Here is an 18,906-nt window from a genome sequence, read left to right as displayed (position 1 = left end):
GTGCCCTATCCTGGAGAATGTTCCATGTGCATGTGAGAAGAATATATGTTCTGCTGTTGCTGGGTAGAGTATTCTGTATGTGTCTGTTAGGTCCGTTTGGTCTGTAGTGTTGTTCAAGTCCTCTGTTTCCTTATTGATCTTCTGGCTCATTATTCTATCCATTTAAAGTCTGTTTTGACTGATATTAATATAGTTACTCCTGCTCTCTGGATTACCAGTTGCATGGAATTTTTTTTTTTTAATCTCTTCACTTTCACCCTATGTGTAGCCTTAGATCCAAAGTGGGTTTCTTGTACATAGCATATAGTTTGATGCTGTTTTTTTTTCTTTTTTATATCCATTCAGCCAATCTGTGTCTTTTGATTGTGAGTAAACCATTTACATTAAAAGTAATTACTGATGCAGAAGGACTTACTATTGCCATTGTTAATTATTTCCTGTATGTCTTGTAGCTTTTTGTCCTCTTTTCCTGCCTCTCATGAGGATCACCTCTTCATCTTTTAAGGTGCAGCCAAAGCATCTCTTCTTGACTCTCCCAGGTTCAGTTGAATCTGTTTTCTTTGTGCCTCTCTTTGTTTCTGTGACTCTCTTCCTTCCTAGATAGCAGGCTCCTCAAGGAAAGTATCTTCTTGGTTTTGTATCTCCAGGACTTAACACAGTGTCTGAAACACAGTGTGTGACTCATAGTGAGAAGTCAATAAATATTTGTTGAAAATGAGTTTATTTTCAGTAGTAAACACTTGTGATAAGTTCTTGTGGTTTTTGTTTCCTCTTAGATATCTCATGCTGCAATTCTGGTTCCTGAACTTGAACAGAATATAAGCTTAGGACTAGTGGCTTTAAGCATTCATCTCTTTTGGTTCTCAAACCCTTGGGAGTTACTGTTATGTTCTGTTGTCTCATTAAGTGGATATGTATACTTTGATATTCTTACCAAGCAATGAAAGTTCTTTTTCTTTCTGAAGGTTTGCCCTGAAGTATTTCAAGGACACTTCTCCAGTCTTTCAAAGACTTTTCCTGGAGAGCTCAGATGCAAATCCAGTCCGGTATGGGCGCAGACGGATGAAGCTCCGGGACCTAATGGAAGCAGCTTACAAGTTTCTGCAGCAAGAGCAGTCTGTGTTCCGGGAGCTCTGGGACTGGAGCGTGTGCATCCCACTCCTCAGGAGCCATGACACCTTGGTCCGCTGGTGCGTAGCTGTTGGGCTGTTCCTGTGCTTCTAGTGTGGGGATGGTTGACGGAGTCTGGAGTTGTGTGCATGAGGAGGGAAGGGAAACCTTTTAAAAGATGTCATTTTTGTTCTGGTCCCTTTGGGGTTCTTATTTCCTTTCACATGTCATTTCAGAGGGAAATCAGGTGGTATGAGTGGAATTCCACTGTTTTGTGTTCCATTAGGTGAATTTATTTTGCCTGATTTGTGTTTTCTACCCTTCCCTGTGTTAATTGTAAGATTTCCTTTTCTAGTGTTCAGTTGGCTAGCAAATTTCCTTTATTCTTTAGAATCAGCTGCAGGTTCTGAGTTTATATACTTTGGTTTTCTCCAGGTACACAGCCAATTGTCTTTCTTTGGTCACCTGTATGAATGAAGAGCACAAGTTATCATTCCTTAAGAAGATTTTTAACAGTGAGGAACTGATCCATTTCAGGTTAAGGTAAGCAGGAGCATTCCTGGAGGTCTCAATGTGGCTTTACTGGGCATTAGAGTAGTTGATGAGATCCTCATTTTCCTCAGGTTACTAGAAGAGGCCCAGCTGCAGGACTTAGAGAAAGCCTTGGTGTTGGCCAATCCAGAAGCCTCCCTTTGGCGTAAGGAGAAGGAGCTGCAGTATTTACAAGGACACCTTGTTTCAGCTGACCTCTCCTCCAGGGTGACTGCTGTCTGTGGTGTGCTGCTGCCTGGGCAGCCGCCAGGCCCTGGAGAGCAGGTATGTTGACAGCAGTGGCGTGTGTGCCCTCTTCCATCCAAACACTGAGTGTGCATTTTTCCTTGGCTGGGCTCTGTGTTCTAGGTGTGAGCCAAATCGAGTTTGCCAGTTTACTGTTCCACTTACAGAAGTGTTCAAGGAGAGAGTAAGAGAAATTCACCCAGGACCCTCCTCTTTGATAGTCACTTTGTCCCTATTTAGTGTGAAGTCAGAAATTGTAATGATGCCTATGCAAAAGCTTTTAACTTTAGCAAAGCTCTTCCGTGTATGACCTCATTTACTCGCTACAACAGCTGTTTGAAGTTGGGTGCCCCACGTTGTGATACCATATTTGTGTAAAACTAAGGCAGAATGACTTGCCCAGGACCTGTGGGCTGTCCTTTGGCAGAGACGGGGCTAGGCCCAGGTGTAACTCCCCGGCCTCTTTCTGTCAGAAAATTCTCTTTGCCTGTTGTGTGAGAGGGTTGCATCTGTAGTGAGCTCTTCCCCTGCCATAGCAAATGACCTTTCCAAGAGTGTACCTCCAGGCTACACTTTGGAAAGTCTTGTAAATCAGAGTCTGGTTCCATAATCTGGGAACATTGGGAACCAGTCTGTTTTTCCCCAGCAGTCTTTAGTCAGTTGTCACTTTGTCTGATGGTCAGACCCACCCAGTTTTCTTCCTGGAACAAGTCCTGAGTCATTCCTTGATCTATCAGTTTGGGAAGTACAAAATTAAAAAGATAAGTATAATATAGATATAAAAAAGTGCATGTCTTAAGTGTACAGCTGCATGATTATTCGTAAACTAAATATCTCTGTCACCAGCGCTGAGATGCCAGCATTTCCAAAGCGCCTTGTGTTTCCCTCTGGTCAGGAAGACCTCCCCACCTCTCTTTAACCGCTCTCCTAACATAGATTAGGTTTGGAGCATTAGAACTTTAACATAGGGAAGGATTCTGGTTGGAGTAGGCTTGATATACTGGGTGGCAGTGGCAGAGCACTGGGGCAGAAGTGCAGAATGGAGCTACAGCCCAGCCTGCCTGCCGGTTGCTAAGAGTAACAGCTCTGCAAAAAGTTCAAGAACTTCCAGCCCTGAATCTCATTTTGTCCTCACATATCTTTAGGGGACAAGCTATGTTTGAGAATTTATCATTCCTTAAAGTTAATAATCATTGCACTTTTCCAAGAGGTCCTTTTTTCTGTGTCGTATTAGGTCCATTGTTAATAAAATTTGTTTAAATTGTGGTAAAATGAATGTAACGTTTACCATCTTTACCATTTTTAAGTGTGCTCTTCAGTGGTGTTAAGTATATTCACATTGTTAGCAAAGAAACTCCAGAACTTTTTCATCTTGCAAAACTGAAACTACCCATTAAACATATTGGGTACATTATTATTATTATTTTACTTTTTGTTATGGAAAATGTTAAACGTATTCCAAAGTAGAAACAATAGTGTAATGAATCCACATGTACCCATCACTCAGCTTCAGTAATTATAAATTCATGATCAGTTATGTTGCATTTATATTTCTGAACACTGTCCTCACACCATATTGTTTTGAAGCAACTCCCAGATACCACATCATTTCTTAGCTTAATATAGGCATACCTTGTTTTGTTGTGCTTCTCAGATATTGCATTTTTTTTTTAACAAGGTTTGTGGCAACCCTGCCTTGAGCAAGTCTGTTGGTGCCATTTTTCCAACAGCATTTGCTCACTTCGTGTCTCTGTGTCACATTTTGGTAATTCTTGAAATATTTAAAACTGTTTCATTATTTATATTTGTTATGGTGATCTGTGACTGGTGGTCTTTGATGTTACTATTGCAAAGATTACAACTTGGTGAAGTCTCAGATGATGGTTAGCATTTTTAGCAATAAAGTATTTTTAAATTAAGATATGTACATTGTCTTTAAGACATAAAGCTATGTTGTACACTTAATAGACCACAGTGTAGTGTAAACATAACTTGTATGTGCACTGGGAAACCGAAAATTTTATGTGACTTGCTTCATTATGGTATTTGGTTTATTGCTGTGGTTTGAAATTCAACCTGCAAAATCTTTGAGGTATGCTTGTAGTTTAGCATATGTGTGTGTGTGTGTGTGTGTGTGTGTGTGTGTAAAAGGAAAGGACTTTATGCAAACTATTATATATAGGATGTATATATAAGGGAAATATATTCAGTATCCTGTGATTAACCATAATGAAAAATAATATATGTATAGCTGAAACACTTTGCTGTATAGCAGAAATTAACACATTATAAATCAACTATACTTCAATAAAAATTTTTTAAAAAAAAGAAAAAAAGGACTTAAAAAATTCCCAGAACTCTTTATTACACCTGGAAAAAATTGAACAATTTTATAGTGTATCCTTTCAGTGTCCTTACTCTCCCCTGATGGTCTCATAAGTGTATTGTGCATTCTTGATCTTAGACGTGAAATCCTAGAATATGGTAAGGTAAAGAAAAACAAACATCCAGTTATGAGAGATGAGGCTTGCTCCCATCCCCTGTGTGTCAATTTTTGTGGCTTCTTAAAGTTTGGGAGACTTTTTCTTAAATTTGTTAGTGAGTTCCCACCCTTCTCCCCAGAGTTGGAGTGCGGGGGAGAAAGGAAAGTGAAAAAGTCAGATCCTTACTTTGGATAACATACTTGTTGTTACTGTAGGTCCTGTACTACCAATTTATTGGCAGAGGTTTATGTAAAAGCCGGTGGAAGCACTGTTGTAGAAATTAACCTGTGCCCTTTGATGGAAAGACTCTTCTTGATATGCCTTTTATTTTTCACTTGCCTCCTTAGGCCAGTAGTCGGAGTTCTTCTCGCGAACAGGAGCTGGCCTTTAGGTCTTATGTGCTGGTTGAGTCAGTCTGCAGAAATCTTCAGACCCTGGCTATGGCAGTGGCTTCTCAGAATGCTGTGTTGTTGGAAGGACCAATTGGATGTGGGAAAACTTCCTTAGTTGAACATTTAGCTGCAATGACAGGTAGAAGGAAGCCCCCTCAGCTTCTCAAAGTCCAGCTTGGAGATCAGACCGACAGTAAGGTAAGAAAGAAATGGCAGATTTTGGTTGGTGAGCATACTTGTGAATATTTGCATTAAAATATTGTTTTTGCTAAGAGAATATGAGAATAGTTATTGGTCTTCCTCATAACTGAGGGGACCACGCTGTAAAACCTCAGGTACCTGTCATAACCCTGTGGAAGTTTAATGGAACTAATCGCAGGATGTAGCATTGGCTCCTCAGGTGTGTGGCTTCAATAATCTTTTTGCAGATGCTGTTGGGAATGTATCGCTGCACAGATGTCCCAGGAGAGTTTGTGTGGCAGCCTGGTACCCTGACACAGGCGGCCACAAATGGACACTGGATCCTTCTGGAGGATATTGACTATGCTCCCTTGGACGTGGTATGTCACCTCCCTAGTAACTCGCTAATTTCTTGTCTTTGAAGAGAATGAGAATTGTGTTAATAGTGATACTGGGGGATTATTTAAACAACATAGGTATTTCATTAGAGATGGTATGTTGGTTATCTACCTAATCTGGTTTGAGTTCTTGGATTACTGGGCTGATCTCTTGTTTGATAGAAAATTATTAAAATTCTGCTTGTACTGTTTCCTTTAATAGTTGAATATGTGATCAATTTCACAGTAGTTTTTTTTCCTCCTTTAGTTGAAAATGTGACCAATTTCACAGACTTTGCAAGAATAGGCTTGGTGGGAAACATCTTAATCCATGCCGCATGTACATTGAGAACTTCGAGACCCAGCTCCCTGGCTATGGCATTTGTAGAGCAGTGGGCTGAGGACAGATGAAAGGAGAGATGATATAATAAGAGCCTGCTTGTCTTTGTTCCATTAAGGAAAATAAACTGGATGTATATTTTTGACTTCAAAAAGATCACTTTTATATGTGTATAAAATTTAGCTATGGAGGCAGTCCATGTTTCTTCTGTATTCTGTAAACTATGACCAAAAAAATGTATTCCAGAATGAAAAAAATCTTCCTTTGGGTAGATTTTCCTGAGATTGGTTTTAATTTTCTTTTACCGTGAACCCTAAAGCTACCTGTATATGGACTTTCCCCTCTTGGATAGGAGAGAGAGAGGAGACAGAGATGGGGGAGGGGGAAGGAGAGGTGGGAAAGGTCTTTAGGTTTAGGGAAATGTATGGGGAAGGAGGGGCTATAAATATGTGTGTGTCTTGTGACACACATATTTTAGAGTCTAGTGAGGTAAAAATGTAATGGGGTTATTGGCTTAGTTTGACCACCATGTTCTAAGATTTTAATGCTCAGTTTTATAGGGCTGGAGAGTCAGATTTCTTAAGAAGCCCAGAGCCAAGGATGACTACTACCAATGAGACTTAAAAATAAAACTGCATTATAAACTGCAAGGCCAACTTAAAAGTATTTGTTGAGTCTTAGCGCTTTCTATAGCTCTCTTCCCTGGGCAATTTTTTCAGACATCAGGGTACCTGGGAAGTCATTAGTATTATAAATCATAGAATTTGAGCCAAAGAAGGTAGATGAACATAAGGGATATTCCATTCAGGTCATGATGAAGCCTAGGGATCTATCCCTTTGCCATAGCCAAGTACATTCTTTGATGACCAAATCCAGATTTCAAGACCAAACTGTTAGTTTCTGTCTTGATCTTCCTTGGGCAACGTCTGGTAAACATCAGAAAATTCTTGTACTTTGAGTTCCATTTTGTGTAGACCATTCCCCTTCTGTTACTATCAATACATTTGGTTGCAGAGGGTATGCTGTTCAGTTGATTTAAACTTCATCATCATTATAGTAAAGTTGTGTTTATTTTAAAACATACCTCGACCCTTGATTATTATTTTGTTATTTCCAGAACTTCTCAGCTAATTGCTAACTAATTACTATTTTAAGGTAGCTTTTATGGCTTTTATAGATCTCATTCAGGATGGTTGTCTTTTGTTTCAAGTGTCGGAGTTATCTTGGAGTTGCCCCTGTAATATTTTTCCTTTCATCTCCTAGCCATGTATGAAATAAGGATGCTTAATAAAATTACCTTGACATTTTAGGACCTTCTTCCTTGGCTCTTTGTTCTTCTTACTGTTTTTTTTCCTCAAACTTCTATAAACTCACATCCCCTAGACCCATATGTCTAGTCCATACTTTTCTTGAAAAATCTCTACTTGGATCTTCCTTAGCAGGTACAGGTTCAGGATGTTCAAAATGAACCTTATCTGCTCTTTCCTGCAACAGCCTTTCCTGCCACACAATTACCAAGACAGAATTTTGATGTGTCTCCTTCCTCTAGTCCCACATTCACTTAGTCTGATATTGCTTAGTACTTTTCCCTTATCTCTTATTCTGTTCCCTCCTAGCCCACTGCCTTAGCACAGGTCTTCTTATTTTTATCTGTCTGTCTATCTAATCTATCCTGCCATCTTACCTTTGTTACCTGACTTGTGTCCTTTTTCGCTTCTTTCCCTCCAGGCTGGCTCTCTTTCAGTTTATCTTCCATATTGTTGCACAGTTCATTTTCTAAAATAAAAAATAGGTTTTTCTTCAGACTAAACTCCTCTCAACAACTTCATGAAAAAAATTCAAACTCCTTAGCTCAGCACAGAAGGCCTTTTATCATTTATCTCTAAGCCTAGTATTTTTCCACTACTTCATATACACGTTCTGCCCTAACCCTAACTGTAAGAGTCCTCTCATGCCATGCTCTTAGGCATATACATTTTTATCCATTTGAATATTTTTGCCTAGAGTAAATGTGCCATTGCTCTCCCAACAAACCAGGCTGATCCCTCTTCATACTTTCAGACTCAGTGAATGTCATTACCTCTAGAATGGCTTCACTGCCCTGCTTCTAAACTACTCCACACTGATCTACAGCCACCCTCTGTCTTCACATACCATTTTGTACACTCCTTGGGGGTCACACCGATCATGCTGTATGGTAGTCTGCATGGCTATCTCCCGTCAGACTCTAGGCTGTAAAGCCTCAGTCATGTCTGGATTTTTCCTGTCTTGCTTGATTCTGGTCCATAGTAGGAACTCAGTGAATGCTGAATGAATAAGTTGCTCTGCTGCAGTGTAGGTGGCTCCAGTATTCCCGCCTGGCATTTGACCCCAGTTCATGCTGTGAGAAGTAGGGTTTCCTTTAAGGACGTGTTCATCATTTGGTGAGAGGGTTTTTTTGCTTTCTTGTTTGTTACTTCTGTCTTAATAGCTTTATCACTGGGGTTTTGTGATTTAGGTTTCCGTGCTGATCCCTCTCTTGGAGAATGGAGAGCTCTTGATTCCTGGCCAAGGTGACTGTCTGAAAGTGGCTCCTGGATTTCAGTTCTTTGCAACCAGGAGGTATGTCCCATTAACCCTTCTGTTCCCACGATGGAGCCTCTTCCTAAGTCCACATGCTAGAGTGCTGAGTACAAAAGTCTTGGAATAGAGTTCTCTGGGCCCATTTTAAGCAAGGTTAGTTAGCAGTGATGACAGATTCAACATTCTTCATTCCTGACTTTTTTTTTTTAAATTTATTTATTTTTGGCTGTGTTGGGTATTCATTGCTGCACGCAGGCTTTCTCTAGTTGCAGTGAGCAGGGGCTACTCTTCGTTGCGGTGCTCAGCTTCTTACTGTAGTGGCTTCTCTTGTTGTGGAGCATGGGCTCTAGGCACATGGGCTTCAGTAGTTGCAGCACGCAGGCTCAATAGTTGTGGCTTACAGTCTCTAGAGCACAGGTTCAGTAGTTGTGACGCACGGGCTTAGTTGCTCCGTGGTATGTGGGATCTTCCTGGACCAGGGATCGAACCCGTGTCCCCTGCTTTGGCAGGCGGATTCTCAACCACTGCGCCACCAGGGAAGCCCCTTCCTGACTATTTTTAATGGAGAGAATTACTTTAGAAAGTAAAAGTGTTTTTTTTCCCCCCACTTAAAAATAAGTAACCAGTCTTAAAAAACTTTATCTTGTTTTCATGTTTTCAAACATAATCAGAGATGAGACTGTTGTCAGATAGCCCTGGGTTTGAATCCTGACACTGACACTTTGTACCTGTGTGTACCTTGCTTGACTGATTATTATGGGGCCAATAACACCTATTTTACAACTTGGTGTAAGTTATGAAGGTTAGGTGAAGTGACTAAAGACCTGTCACATAGTAAGTGCCCAGCCATGATGGTGGTGATGATAAAGCCATGTAGACCTCAGGCATTTAAAAAAATTAATTGAATATAAGCATCAACAAAGGAATAAAACCTAAGCAAACTTAGTATATGTCCCTATCTACTTTTTAAAATAATGTGAAGGCAGTGGTTTATTTCCTCCTACTTGTCTATAACTGTACAGCTTCTCTAAGGTCTTAAAATGCCCAAGAGTGAAAATAATGCCACATTGTATTTAGTGATTATATTAGTGTTTACTGTACCTCTGTGAACATTCACTTCCAGATGGAATGCAGAGCTAACAGTTCTAAGGAAGACCTTGCTAGGCCCTGTTAGTTTTAATAGACCCTGATTTTATTCACAGCGATGGTGAAGTTCTTTCCTGCTAGATACATTTCCCAGAAAGTCCTGGGACATCATAGAAGTATGTCACACAAACCTGAGTTCAGTTCTTGGCTTTGCCATTTGTAGTCATAGTTGAGTGAGCAAGGGACATTACTCTCCTTCTCTTCCGTACAGTTCTTCCTTACAGTTAGAAGAAAAGAAAGGCATCATCCCCTCAGGGCAGTTGTTGTGAAGATTAAATTACATGGCTTAGGTGTAAGCCCATGGCTTGCCCAGAGTATGTGTTTAATGAATATTCCTTCTCTTCTGGGCATGTTAAATAATTTTAGGTACTGTCGCTTTTGGTAATAAGCAGTGAACTTATTTTTAGTGCTGTTGGTCTTGGATTAGGTTTTCCTTTTCCTGAAGTTATGTCTTGAGGAAAAGGAACATGTTGTTCAGTTCAAAACGTCTAATAGGATCATTTGCAGTGATGTGAAAATAACTTGGTTAAAGCCCTATTACTCCCCCTAGGAAAATAGTCAAACCTGGCTTGGTGGCAGCCTTTCATTGTCATGCTCCCTATAAGCCCAACATAGTGCTGTCTGGCACCAGAAGGAACTGTGAGTTTTACTCAGATGTGAGATAACGTCTAGCAAGGGATAACCAGGGGCATAATTCAAGATTAAAATTGGGAATTTTGTGTGACTCTGTTTTTCATTCTGAAATACAGACTCTTGAGCTGTGGAGGAAATTGGTATCGACCGCTAAATAGCCATGCTACTCTGCTAGACAAATACTGGACCAAAATTTACCTGGATAACATGGATAAGACAGAACTGAATGAGGTATGGGGTTATTTGAAAGTATCAATGCTTTTCTTTCTTACTCTTCATTATGAAAAGTGTCAGACTTACATGTAAACAGAGGAAATAGCCCAATGAGTCACCAAAATACTCGTCACTCTAAATTTAACAGTTAATATGCTGACATTTTACTGTATTAATTTCATCTAGTAGTTTTTATTTGCTAATATATTTGAAAGCAAACCTCATAGCATTTCACGCTTAAATACTTTCATGCATCTCTAAGGGCATTTCCATGTATAACCGTAATGATTATTATACCCAATAAAATGAATAGTAATTCCTCAGTAGCACTTAATTCTCAGACCATATTTAAGTTTCCCCAGTTGTCCCCAAAGGATCTTTTTTATACTAAGTTGTTTTGTAACTAATATCTTTCACACTTAACAACTTTATGTACATTTTGATCTGGGTATTAATGAAAATTGAGATGACTTATTTTAAAGGTTTTATACAGAGGTTTACTTTGTAGTATCTCTGGTTCTCCGCGAACACTGAGAGGTGTGCCTCACCTTACCCTGCCAACCTCCTGTCTCCCCTTGGATCTACCTCCTCACTTGGGAAGCGTCCCGACTGCCAACGTTTCATCTTGGAGAGCCACAAATAAAGCATTGTCAGTGACCATTCAGTCATGGCAGGGATGCTTTCCTCTTTCTTGGTATAAGTTTTTAGGTAAAAAAGTGGCACCAGACAACCTTTTCAAATATTTTATCTAGCATTTAGGTATTTACTAGCAGAGGGGTTTTCAGAGTTCACCGATTACTGGGTAAACCTTGATAGTATAATCTCTAAGAAGCCTTGCATTGATGGTGTGATTTTATAACCCTACAGCCTGTTTTACACTTGAGAGTTTCTTATCTCGCTCTAGTTCCCAGTTGTGTATTTGTGTGTCCTGTATGTCTGTCTTTTCCCCTCTTGCCGTCCTCAACTATAAGCTCCTCCAGTAACTTAACTCAGCTTTGGTGTCCCCAGCATCCACTCCGTGCCTGGCATTTTGTAAATGTTTGTTGTATTGCTTTGTCATAGTGCTCCTCTTTCTTTTGTTGTTGCAGACCTTTAAATGTTTTATTTTCAGACTTAAATTGTGAGTCTTTTCTTTAAAGGGGAGGGCTAAAGTTCACATTTAGGTGTAATTTATTGGGGATTGAGAGGATGAGAAGAACGTTTGACAGCCACTCTGTTCTTACTGTATTCTGTACTTGAAGGATGAGCCAGAACTCCTCCTTCCACTCCTGCCTTGATCAGCAGTGTGTCACTCTGCTCACCGCAGGTGCGACAGGAGCACACACCTCCTCGCTTCAGTGACCTAGGTCATATTTAGGTAGCTGACTTTCAGAAGCTCACTAGTTATTTTTAAGCTTCTGGACTTACTAATCCTAATAACAGTCTCCTAAATAAATGACTGGTAGATAAAAACCTTGTGTGTATTACTTAGGAAATAAAATAATCTCCTATGCCGACCTCACGGAGAACACAAGGAACTGCATTTCTGTTGCTACCAACCACAGCCATCTTATGCTTAGAAAGACTGGCTTTGACTTCTTGCTGAAATATCAAATTATACTTCAAAAAACAAGCTCTTTACATAATGCTAGTCTCATACCTAGTAAGTGCCAGGAACTTACCCCTAGCAGTTTCTCACACCTTGTCTCCCCCGTACACCTTGAATGTGCCTTGATGCCTCACGTGCTGGCACCAGAGGTGGCCTGCTTTCTCTGCCGGCAGTCCCCTCTTACAGTCACCAACGACCTCTGCCAGGTGCCTCTCCTGCTCTGTGAAACCTTCCCGGGTCTCCCAAGCAGAGCCGACTGTGCTGTCCTTTGGGCTGCAAGCTTGCTTTTGCTTTCATATCTGCTTCTTATATTAGGGAGAGTTTCTCGAGGACGGGTTCCATTCCTTATTTTGTTTTGTTTCTCTGTCCCTGGAATAGTGCCTGCTACAAAGTAGGTACTTAATAAATGCTTATTAAAGGAATGAATCTCCAAAATACATATCAAATTGATAACCATATCATGTTAGATTAGTTTATTATGTGATATTGTGTTTAAATTTTGACATTCATGTTAATAACAAAAGAAGTTTTTTGACTAAGGTAGAAAATGACTAATTGGTTGGTACATATAAATCTCTATTCAGAACTTTTTTTCCAAATAACTGAGCCCTTACTAAAGTGTTAAACCTAACAAATTTTTTTCAAGTAAAAACAGCTTTTTTTTTTTCACCTTAATCATAAATATACATGCTCATATGTTGGAATTACTACTCAGCAATAAAATAGAATGAACTACTGATACATACAGTAATGTCTGGACAAATTTCAAAAACGTTATGCTGAGTAAGAGAAACCGAACTATACACTACATCCCATATGATTCTGTGTATATGATAGATTTGAAAGCAAAACTGTATAGAGATCTGAATCAGGTGCAGGATTCCAGGGACGGGGATGTGGAGGAAGGGAGTGATGATAAAAGGGAACTTTTTGTTTTAGGGGTGATGGAAATAAGTATATTTTGTTTATGGTAGCCAGGGTCCACAAATATATGGGCAATTTTGAAAATGTTCCCTCCATACACAAAAAATGTATATTCTGTATTTGAAATATCCACATGTGTATCCATTAAATTGAATTTGTTGATTTTATTATTCTCTTCTTCTGTCCTTAATTTTCAATACATCTGAAATATGTTTTCAATAATATTTGTTGTAAAATCCTCCAGTTAAAAAAAAAGTATGAAGAAATAAAAATCTATGAGATCTACCACTTGATGACGCCGTTAAAAGATTTTAGTGGACCTTACAACTTTAATATATACAAAATATGTTGATATTTCATATATAAATTGGAATTGTGATATACTTCTCAATTTAAATGTATTAGGGTGTGATATTCTTAATATATACATGATATTTTTCTTCCTTCTCAAGTAGACTTGACTTAGCAAATCCATATAATAAAAGCTTTGAACCAATATTATGGGCACCAAGTATTATACTGCACAAAATTCTTAATAGTTATCAAAGTGAATTGGGCTAGATCTTCTGCTTGTTAAATTCTGTTGTCTGATAAAAACTACTTTTTATCAGGACTTAACACTAGCTCCTTTTACTGTGATTTGCTTTAAAAAACTTTCCTTTTCCCATTAACTGCTTCTTATTTGCTTTTGTCTGAGAAATGACTTAATGACTGTACTAGAATTGTGTTTAAAAAATTAGAGTACATGTTACTTGAAGGATACTTCAATGAGTAAGTGCCTGGGACTTGGATGCCTATGTTGCTTGAGACCCTTTTCCCATCTAGCTTCTATACCCTAAGCTGTGTGATAGGTGGTGAGATTGCCAGATAACTGAGTTCTGGGCAGGAAAAAGTCATGGTCTTTGAGGGGTGGGAGGTATGGGTGAGGGCGGAAGTTGTTATACTTGGTTAAGATGACAGATTTCTTAGAAAAATTCATTTTCGGTTGACTAGTGTCAGCAGCAGTTTATGTGTGCTTTTAAAAATCACTGTCTGCTGCTAAATTTTCTTTGCTTTTTTTTCTCTCTCTGTCAGGTTCTTCAAAATAGATATCCCAGCTTATCGGTAGCAACCGATCACCTGCTTGACATTTACATCCAGCTTACTGGAGAGAAACATCACCCTCTGAGTGATAGTTCTGTTGGAGGGGAACAGGCACCCGAGGAAGTTTCAGAAGCCAGATGGGAACACAAAAGACTAAGCCTTGAGGGGAGAGAATTGTCTCTCAGGTACTGGGCTAAACACTTTTTTTTTTTTATGTGGAATGTAGGCCTCTCAGTGCTGTGGCCTCTCCGGTTGTGGAGCACAGGCTCCGGATGCGCAGGCTCAGCGGCCGAGACATGGCTCACGGGCCCAGCCGCTCCGCGGCACGTGGGATCTTCCCGGACCGGGGCACGAACCCGTGTCCCCTGCATCGGCAGGCGGACTCTCAACCACTGCGCCACCAGGGTAGCCCTGGGCTAAACGCTTTTGAGTTGGTATTTTAAAAACTGCTTCCCTCAGAAGTTCTTAGCAGCTAGAACTGAGTGGTTACAAGAAGTCAGGTTTTGAAATTAGACGTTCGGGCTGCTTTATAGTGTTCAGTCCCTTTTTGAGATCTATAGTTACTGAATGGGAAGGCTTATGAAGGTAACATTATGTTAACTTTAACAAATAACTTTTTTCTTCCAGTTTTATTGAGATGTAATTGACACAGAGCACTGTATAAGTTTATGGCATATAGCATAATGATTACATACATCATGAAGTGATCACTGCAATGTTCAGTGAACATCTGTCATCTCATAGGTACAAAATTAAACAGTAAAAGAAAATTTTTTTTTTCTCATGATGAGAACTCTTAACAACTTTTTATATATAACATACAGCAGCGTTAATTGTACTTATGTTGTACGTTATATCCTTAGGACTTACTTATAACTGGAAGTTTAGCAAATAACTTTAAAAGCCAAAGTTGGGAATAGTTACTGACATAGCTCTTTCACCAGATGTCCTTTTGTGACGCTTGGGGTCTTAAATAAAAGACTATTGGGTTTTGCTCTGTATAGTGAGTTCCATCCATGCCTTTGCACTTCGTTCTCAGTGGTTGACTTGCCCTTTGAGAAATGAGAATTAGGTGTGGGCAACTCCCCTCAGTTCGCTCTGAGAATTAATTGCTCCCTGTCTCCTGCTACCTTGTCTGGCATGGATGGGGAGAAGTGAGTTCTAGGTCACTTCCTGGTAGGAGAGGGACTGGGACCACTCATTCTTTTTCCTGACACTGTTTATCTTCAGTTGCCAGAAGAAAAGGAGAGTCTTTGTTGTCAAGTGTTCCCAGACCTAAGTAAGCTCTGCCCCCCGCCCCCCCTTTTTTTTTAAAGGGATCTACTGAATTGGTGTAATAGGATTGCCCACAGCTTTGACAGTCTGTCTTCATCAGCATCATTAAATATTTTTCAAGAGGTAAGATACAGTCTTCCTGCTTGTTTCTCTGTGCTCTTTAAGGCTGTTGATTTCTACTGTTATTTTCTGTGTCTTGACTGCTATCAAAAAGTTTTTGTTTTGTGTAGGTACCGTTTATTATCCTTAGCTAGTTAAAACTGAACTAATGTTGCCTTAAAACTAGTTGGGCCTAATAAATGTTTTGTGGTTTTTGAAACAGGTTACTACTAATTTCAAATAAGTATAGTTTGAATTAGAGTAAAACAGATACAGTACTGAAATTAAAGCTTAAATGAAAAGAAAGTCTCCCGGGTGATAATACTATTATAAGATAGAAAGTGTTTCTAAGATCTTTAGTATTTATTTCTGTATATAATTTCTTAGTCTATTTGATAGATGTATATTTGTCTTATCCCACCACTAGCCTCAGTAGGGCCTTTTTAATTTTAGTCCAGAGAAATTAATGTGGGGTTTGTAAAGTACAGCCTTGTGTGCTGGACGTGGGGACAAAATGTGTTGCGTGGGAGGGAAGCTCTATTGAATTGTAGCTCTGCCACATTCAGTAGAACCGAGAGAGATTTATTCCTACCTGCTTAAGAATAAAGTGATGCTGCCTGAAGATCTCTGGGCTGTTAAAACATTAACCCATTTTGACTATAAAGTGTTGTGGTTTCTGTCAGCTAGGACTGAGGAGAGAATAGTGACCCATTTTGGTTAGCAGTTTCTCTCTGTGTTTGGTTAACTTACTTTGAGGAGAAAGAACCCACATTTGGAGCACACACTTAAGCCGGCTGAACTCTGAAGTGCTGTGTGCCAGTCCTTTAATCCTCTTCTCTCCATTGAAATTTCCTTTCCATTCTCCTGCATTTCTCATCTTTCTTACAGGTAACCTTGTTTTGTACTTTTCCTTATTTTATTTAATTTTTAAAATTTTATTTTATTTATTTATTTTTGGCTGCATTGGGTCTTTGTTGCTGTGCGCGGGCTTTCTCTAGTTGTGGCGAGCAGGGGCTACTCTTCATTGCGGTGCGCGGGCTTCTCATTGCGGTGGCTTCTCTTGTTGCAGAGCACGGGCTCTAGGCGCCCGGGCTTCAGGAGTTGTGGCTCGTGGGCTCTGGAACGCAGGCTCAGTAGTCGTGGCGCATGGGCTTAGTTGCTCCGCGGCATGTGGGATCTTCCCGGACCAGGAATCGATCACGTGTCCCCTGCACTGGCAGGCTGATTCTCAACCACTGTGCCACCAGGGAAGCCCCCCCAGTACTGTTAGTACCCTGATGTATCTCCTTCCACATCCTTTTCTATGCGAATGGGATTAAGAACTTTTTTACTGTATCAGAACCTTCCCCCCCGCCCCACACATACCCTTGAAGAGATCAGGTCAGTTGTTTTACAGAATGTTTCACCTTCTGGCTTTATCTGGTTGCTTCTTCACTGCTTTGACACCAACTGGTCTCCTGCAATTCAGTTCAGTTTTGATACTGACTACCTGGAGTTAGTGTAGACCCCACAGGTTCAGGGGCTCAGTCCTCCGCAAGGCTGCCCCACTTTAGACTCTAGCCTCAAGTCTCAGATGCCCACCCACACTTAGGACCTATCAGCTGTAAATTCAGGGGTTCCCACAACCTCCTCAGGTACAGTAATCACCTCACAGAACTCATTGGAAGCTCTGTACTCACCATACAGGTCATAGTTTTATTATAAAAAATATAACTCAAGAACAGTCAAATGGAAGAGACACATAGGGCAAGGCTTCAGGAGTCTGAGCACAGGCACTCCTGTGGAGTCAGGGTGTGCCACCTTCCTGGTACATCGCTTTGTCACCAACCAGAAGCTCTCTAAAGCTTTGGATGTCCATTGTTTTATTGGGGTCTTATTCTGACATTGGCTATTCGATTGAACTCTATCTCCATCCCCTCCCCTCCTCCAAAGGTTGGAGATGGAGCTGGAAGTTTCAACCCTTGGTCTTTCTGGCCTGGCCAGAAACTATCTAAGGGCCCATCAAGAGTTACCTTGCTTAGCATAATAAACCTGCTAAGGTCCATAAGGGCTCCAGTAAATAACAAAAGACACTCCTTACTCCTGGTAATTCCAAGAAGTTTTGAAGCTCTGTTTAAGGAATTAGGGACAAAACTAGATACATTCTTTTTTAAATGCTTGCATGAAGTTTATTGATATATTACACTTGGTGGCAGCAGAACCAGATATATTCTTTGTTTTGCCATACTAGTGTCCTTTCCCTTGTCATTTTATCTGTCTTTCTTGTAAGTAGAAGTTTAACAAAATGCTTGATGTATTCAAATTCAGCTTTTGTAGGGGTAGAATCCATTTGGTGGTGATACGTATTTTATATTTCATTATAGCAGAAGACATGTATCTTGTTGGCCTATCAGTCGTTGCTAAGATTAAGTACTGGGTTAGGGTAATGACAGTGTAATCCCTTTATTGCACACCAGGAGTCTCCCTTTACATCTAGAAAGTAATCTTTTGGTGTTACCTCCACTGTCTGGAAGTCGTTTCCCCCCACGGAACCATATACCCAAGAATTAATGCTAATTGCTATTATTACCTGAATTTTGGATTTGCAAACTGAGGCATTTGTGTGTGTTTTCCTAATTAACTGGTATTTCGATAGTAAAGCCTTCACATTTTTTGGTGTCCTGTCTCTGTTATGGTAAGGTCCTTTGAGTCTAGGGTTGGTACTTTATTTGTATTCTCCTTAGTCTTACTTGCAGAAAAGTTCTGCTGGATTTTATGTTCCTCCCTTTTGTGGCCTGGATAATGATGCTCTGTTATTAATGTATTATTTTAAAAATCAGTTGGCATTTACCTTGGTTATTTTAATAGGCTCTGGACTGTTTCACAGCAATGCTCTCTAAGCAGACAAGCAAACTGAAAATGGCAGAAGTCATTGGAAGCAAATTGAACATTTCCAAGAAAAAGGTATGTAATACTATTTTTACTTCCCTCTTGAAAGGAAGCTAGGATATTTAGCTTAATTGCTGATCTCTGGTCCTTACCTGGAACAGCTTTTGCAAATAACAGCCTCCTCTGTCAGAGTTGGTAGTTTCATTGCTGCCTCTCATGGGCATAAAACTCACTGTCTCCTGGATAAGTAGTTCTCCCTGTGTTCCACGTTCTTAGAGTGAGCTGCCTTGCATCCTTTTTCACACGCACGCCTTTTTCTCCAGTGCTTAAGGAGCATGTTATTCTGTAGGTTGTGGTTTTAGGACTGGAACCATGTCTTAGTAACACCTTTGTCTGTAGTTCTGTGCACAATTAGATTTTTTCCAACTTTCCAACTTTTTATAGTTAATATATTCAAACATCAAAAAAGTTGAAAAGTTGAACACCTGTATACCCACTACTTAGGTTCACTGCTGATACTGTTAGTATTTGCCTTTCCTGTTTTATATCAGAATATGTACTTCTGGAGGAGAGAGCCTTTCAGCAATGGTGTTGGTAGCTGGAGAAATGTCTGGGGCTCATCTTGAGGCAGATATTTGGCGTTCCCAAATAAATGATGACTCAAAAAAGCCTTAGTCAGGAACTGAGATGGTTAGAGGTGTTCCTTAGGCGTATGAAACTATCGGGATGGTTTTGGCTGCAGGTAACAGAGCACCTACTAAAAGGGGCTGAAGTAATAAGTATGTTAATTATAGTAGACAAGAGAAATAAGACTACCATGATTGGCTTAGGTTGATCAATATTCAGCCCCTTTGGT

At 40.0% G+C, this 18,906-nt stretch overlaps 1 protein-coding gene across 1 annotated transcript in view; it reads left to right on the top strand.

The window, feature by feature from the left end:
* Positions 1 to 18,906, top strand: part of MDN1 (midasin AAA ATPase 1) — a 157,133-nt gene that overhangs the window by 18,283 nt on the left and 119,944 nt on the right. The window contains exons 3-12 of the mRNA XM_079938869.1: positions 966 to 1,190; positions 1,546 to 1,653; positions 1,734 to 1,926; positions 4,718 to 4,960; positions 5,191 to 5,322; positions 8,157 to 8,260; positions 10,117 to 10,231; positions 13,800 to 13,993; positions 15,125 to 15,206; positions 18,030 to 18,125. Of these exons, the coding sequence (XP_079794995.1) occupies positions 966 to 1,190; positions 1,546 to 1,653; positions 1,734 to 1,926; positions 4,718 to 4,960; positions 5,191 to 5,322; positions 8,157 to 8,260; positions 10,117 to 10,231; positions 13,800 to 13,993; positions 15,125 to 15,206; positions 18,030 to 18,125 (1,492 nt within the window). The remainder of the gene's footprint in view (positions 1 to 965; positions 1,191 to 1,545; positions 1,654 to 1,733; positions 1,927 to 4,717; positions 4,961 to 5,190; positions 5,323 to 8,156; positions 8,261 to 10,116; positions 10,232 to 13,799; positions 13,994 to 15,124; positions 15,207 to 18,029; positions 18,126 to 18,906) is intronic.

Source organism: Stenella coeruleoalba, assembly GCF_951394435.1.
Source record: "Stenella coeruleoalba genome assembly, chromosome: 12".
NCBI lineage: Eukaryota > Metazoa > Chordata > Mammalia > Artiodactyla > Delphinidae > Stenella > Stenella coeruleoalba.
Note: the sequence above shows the minus strand (reverse complement) of the source record. Positions and strands in the feature narration are given on the sequence as shown.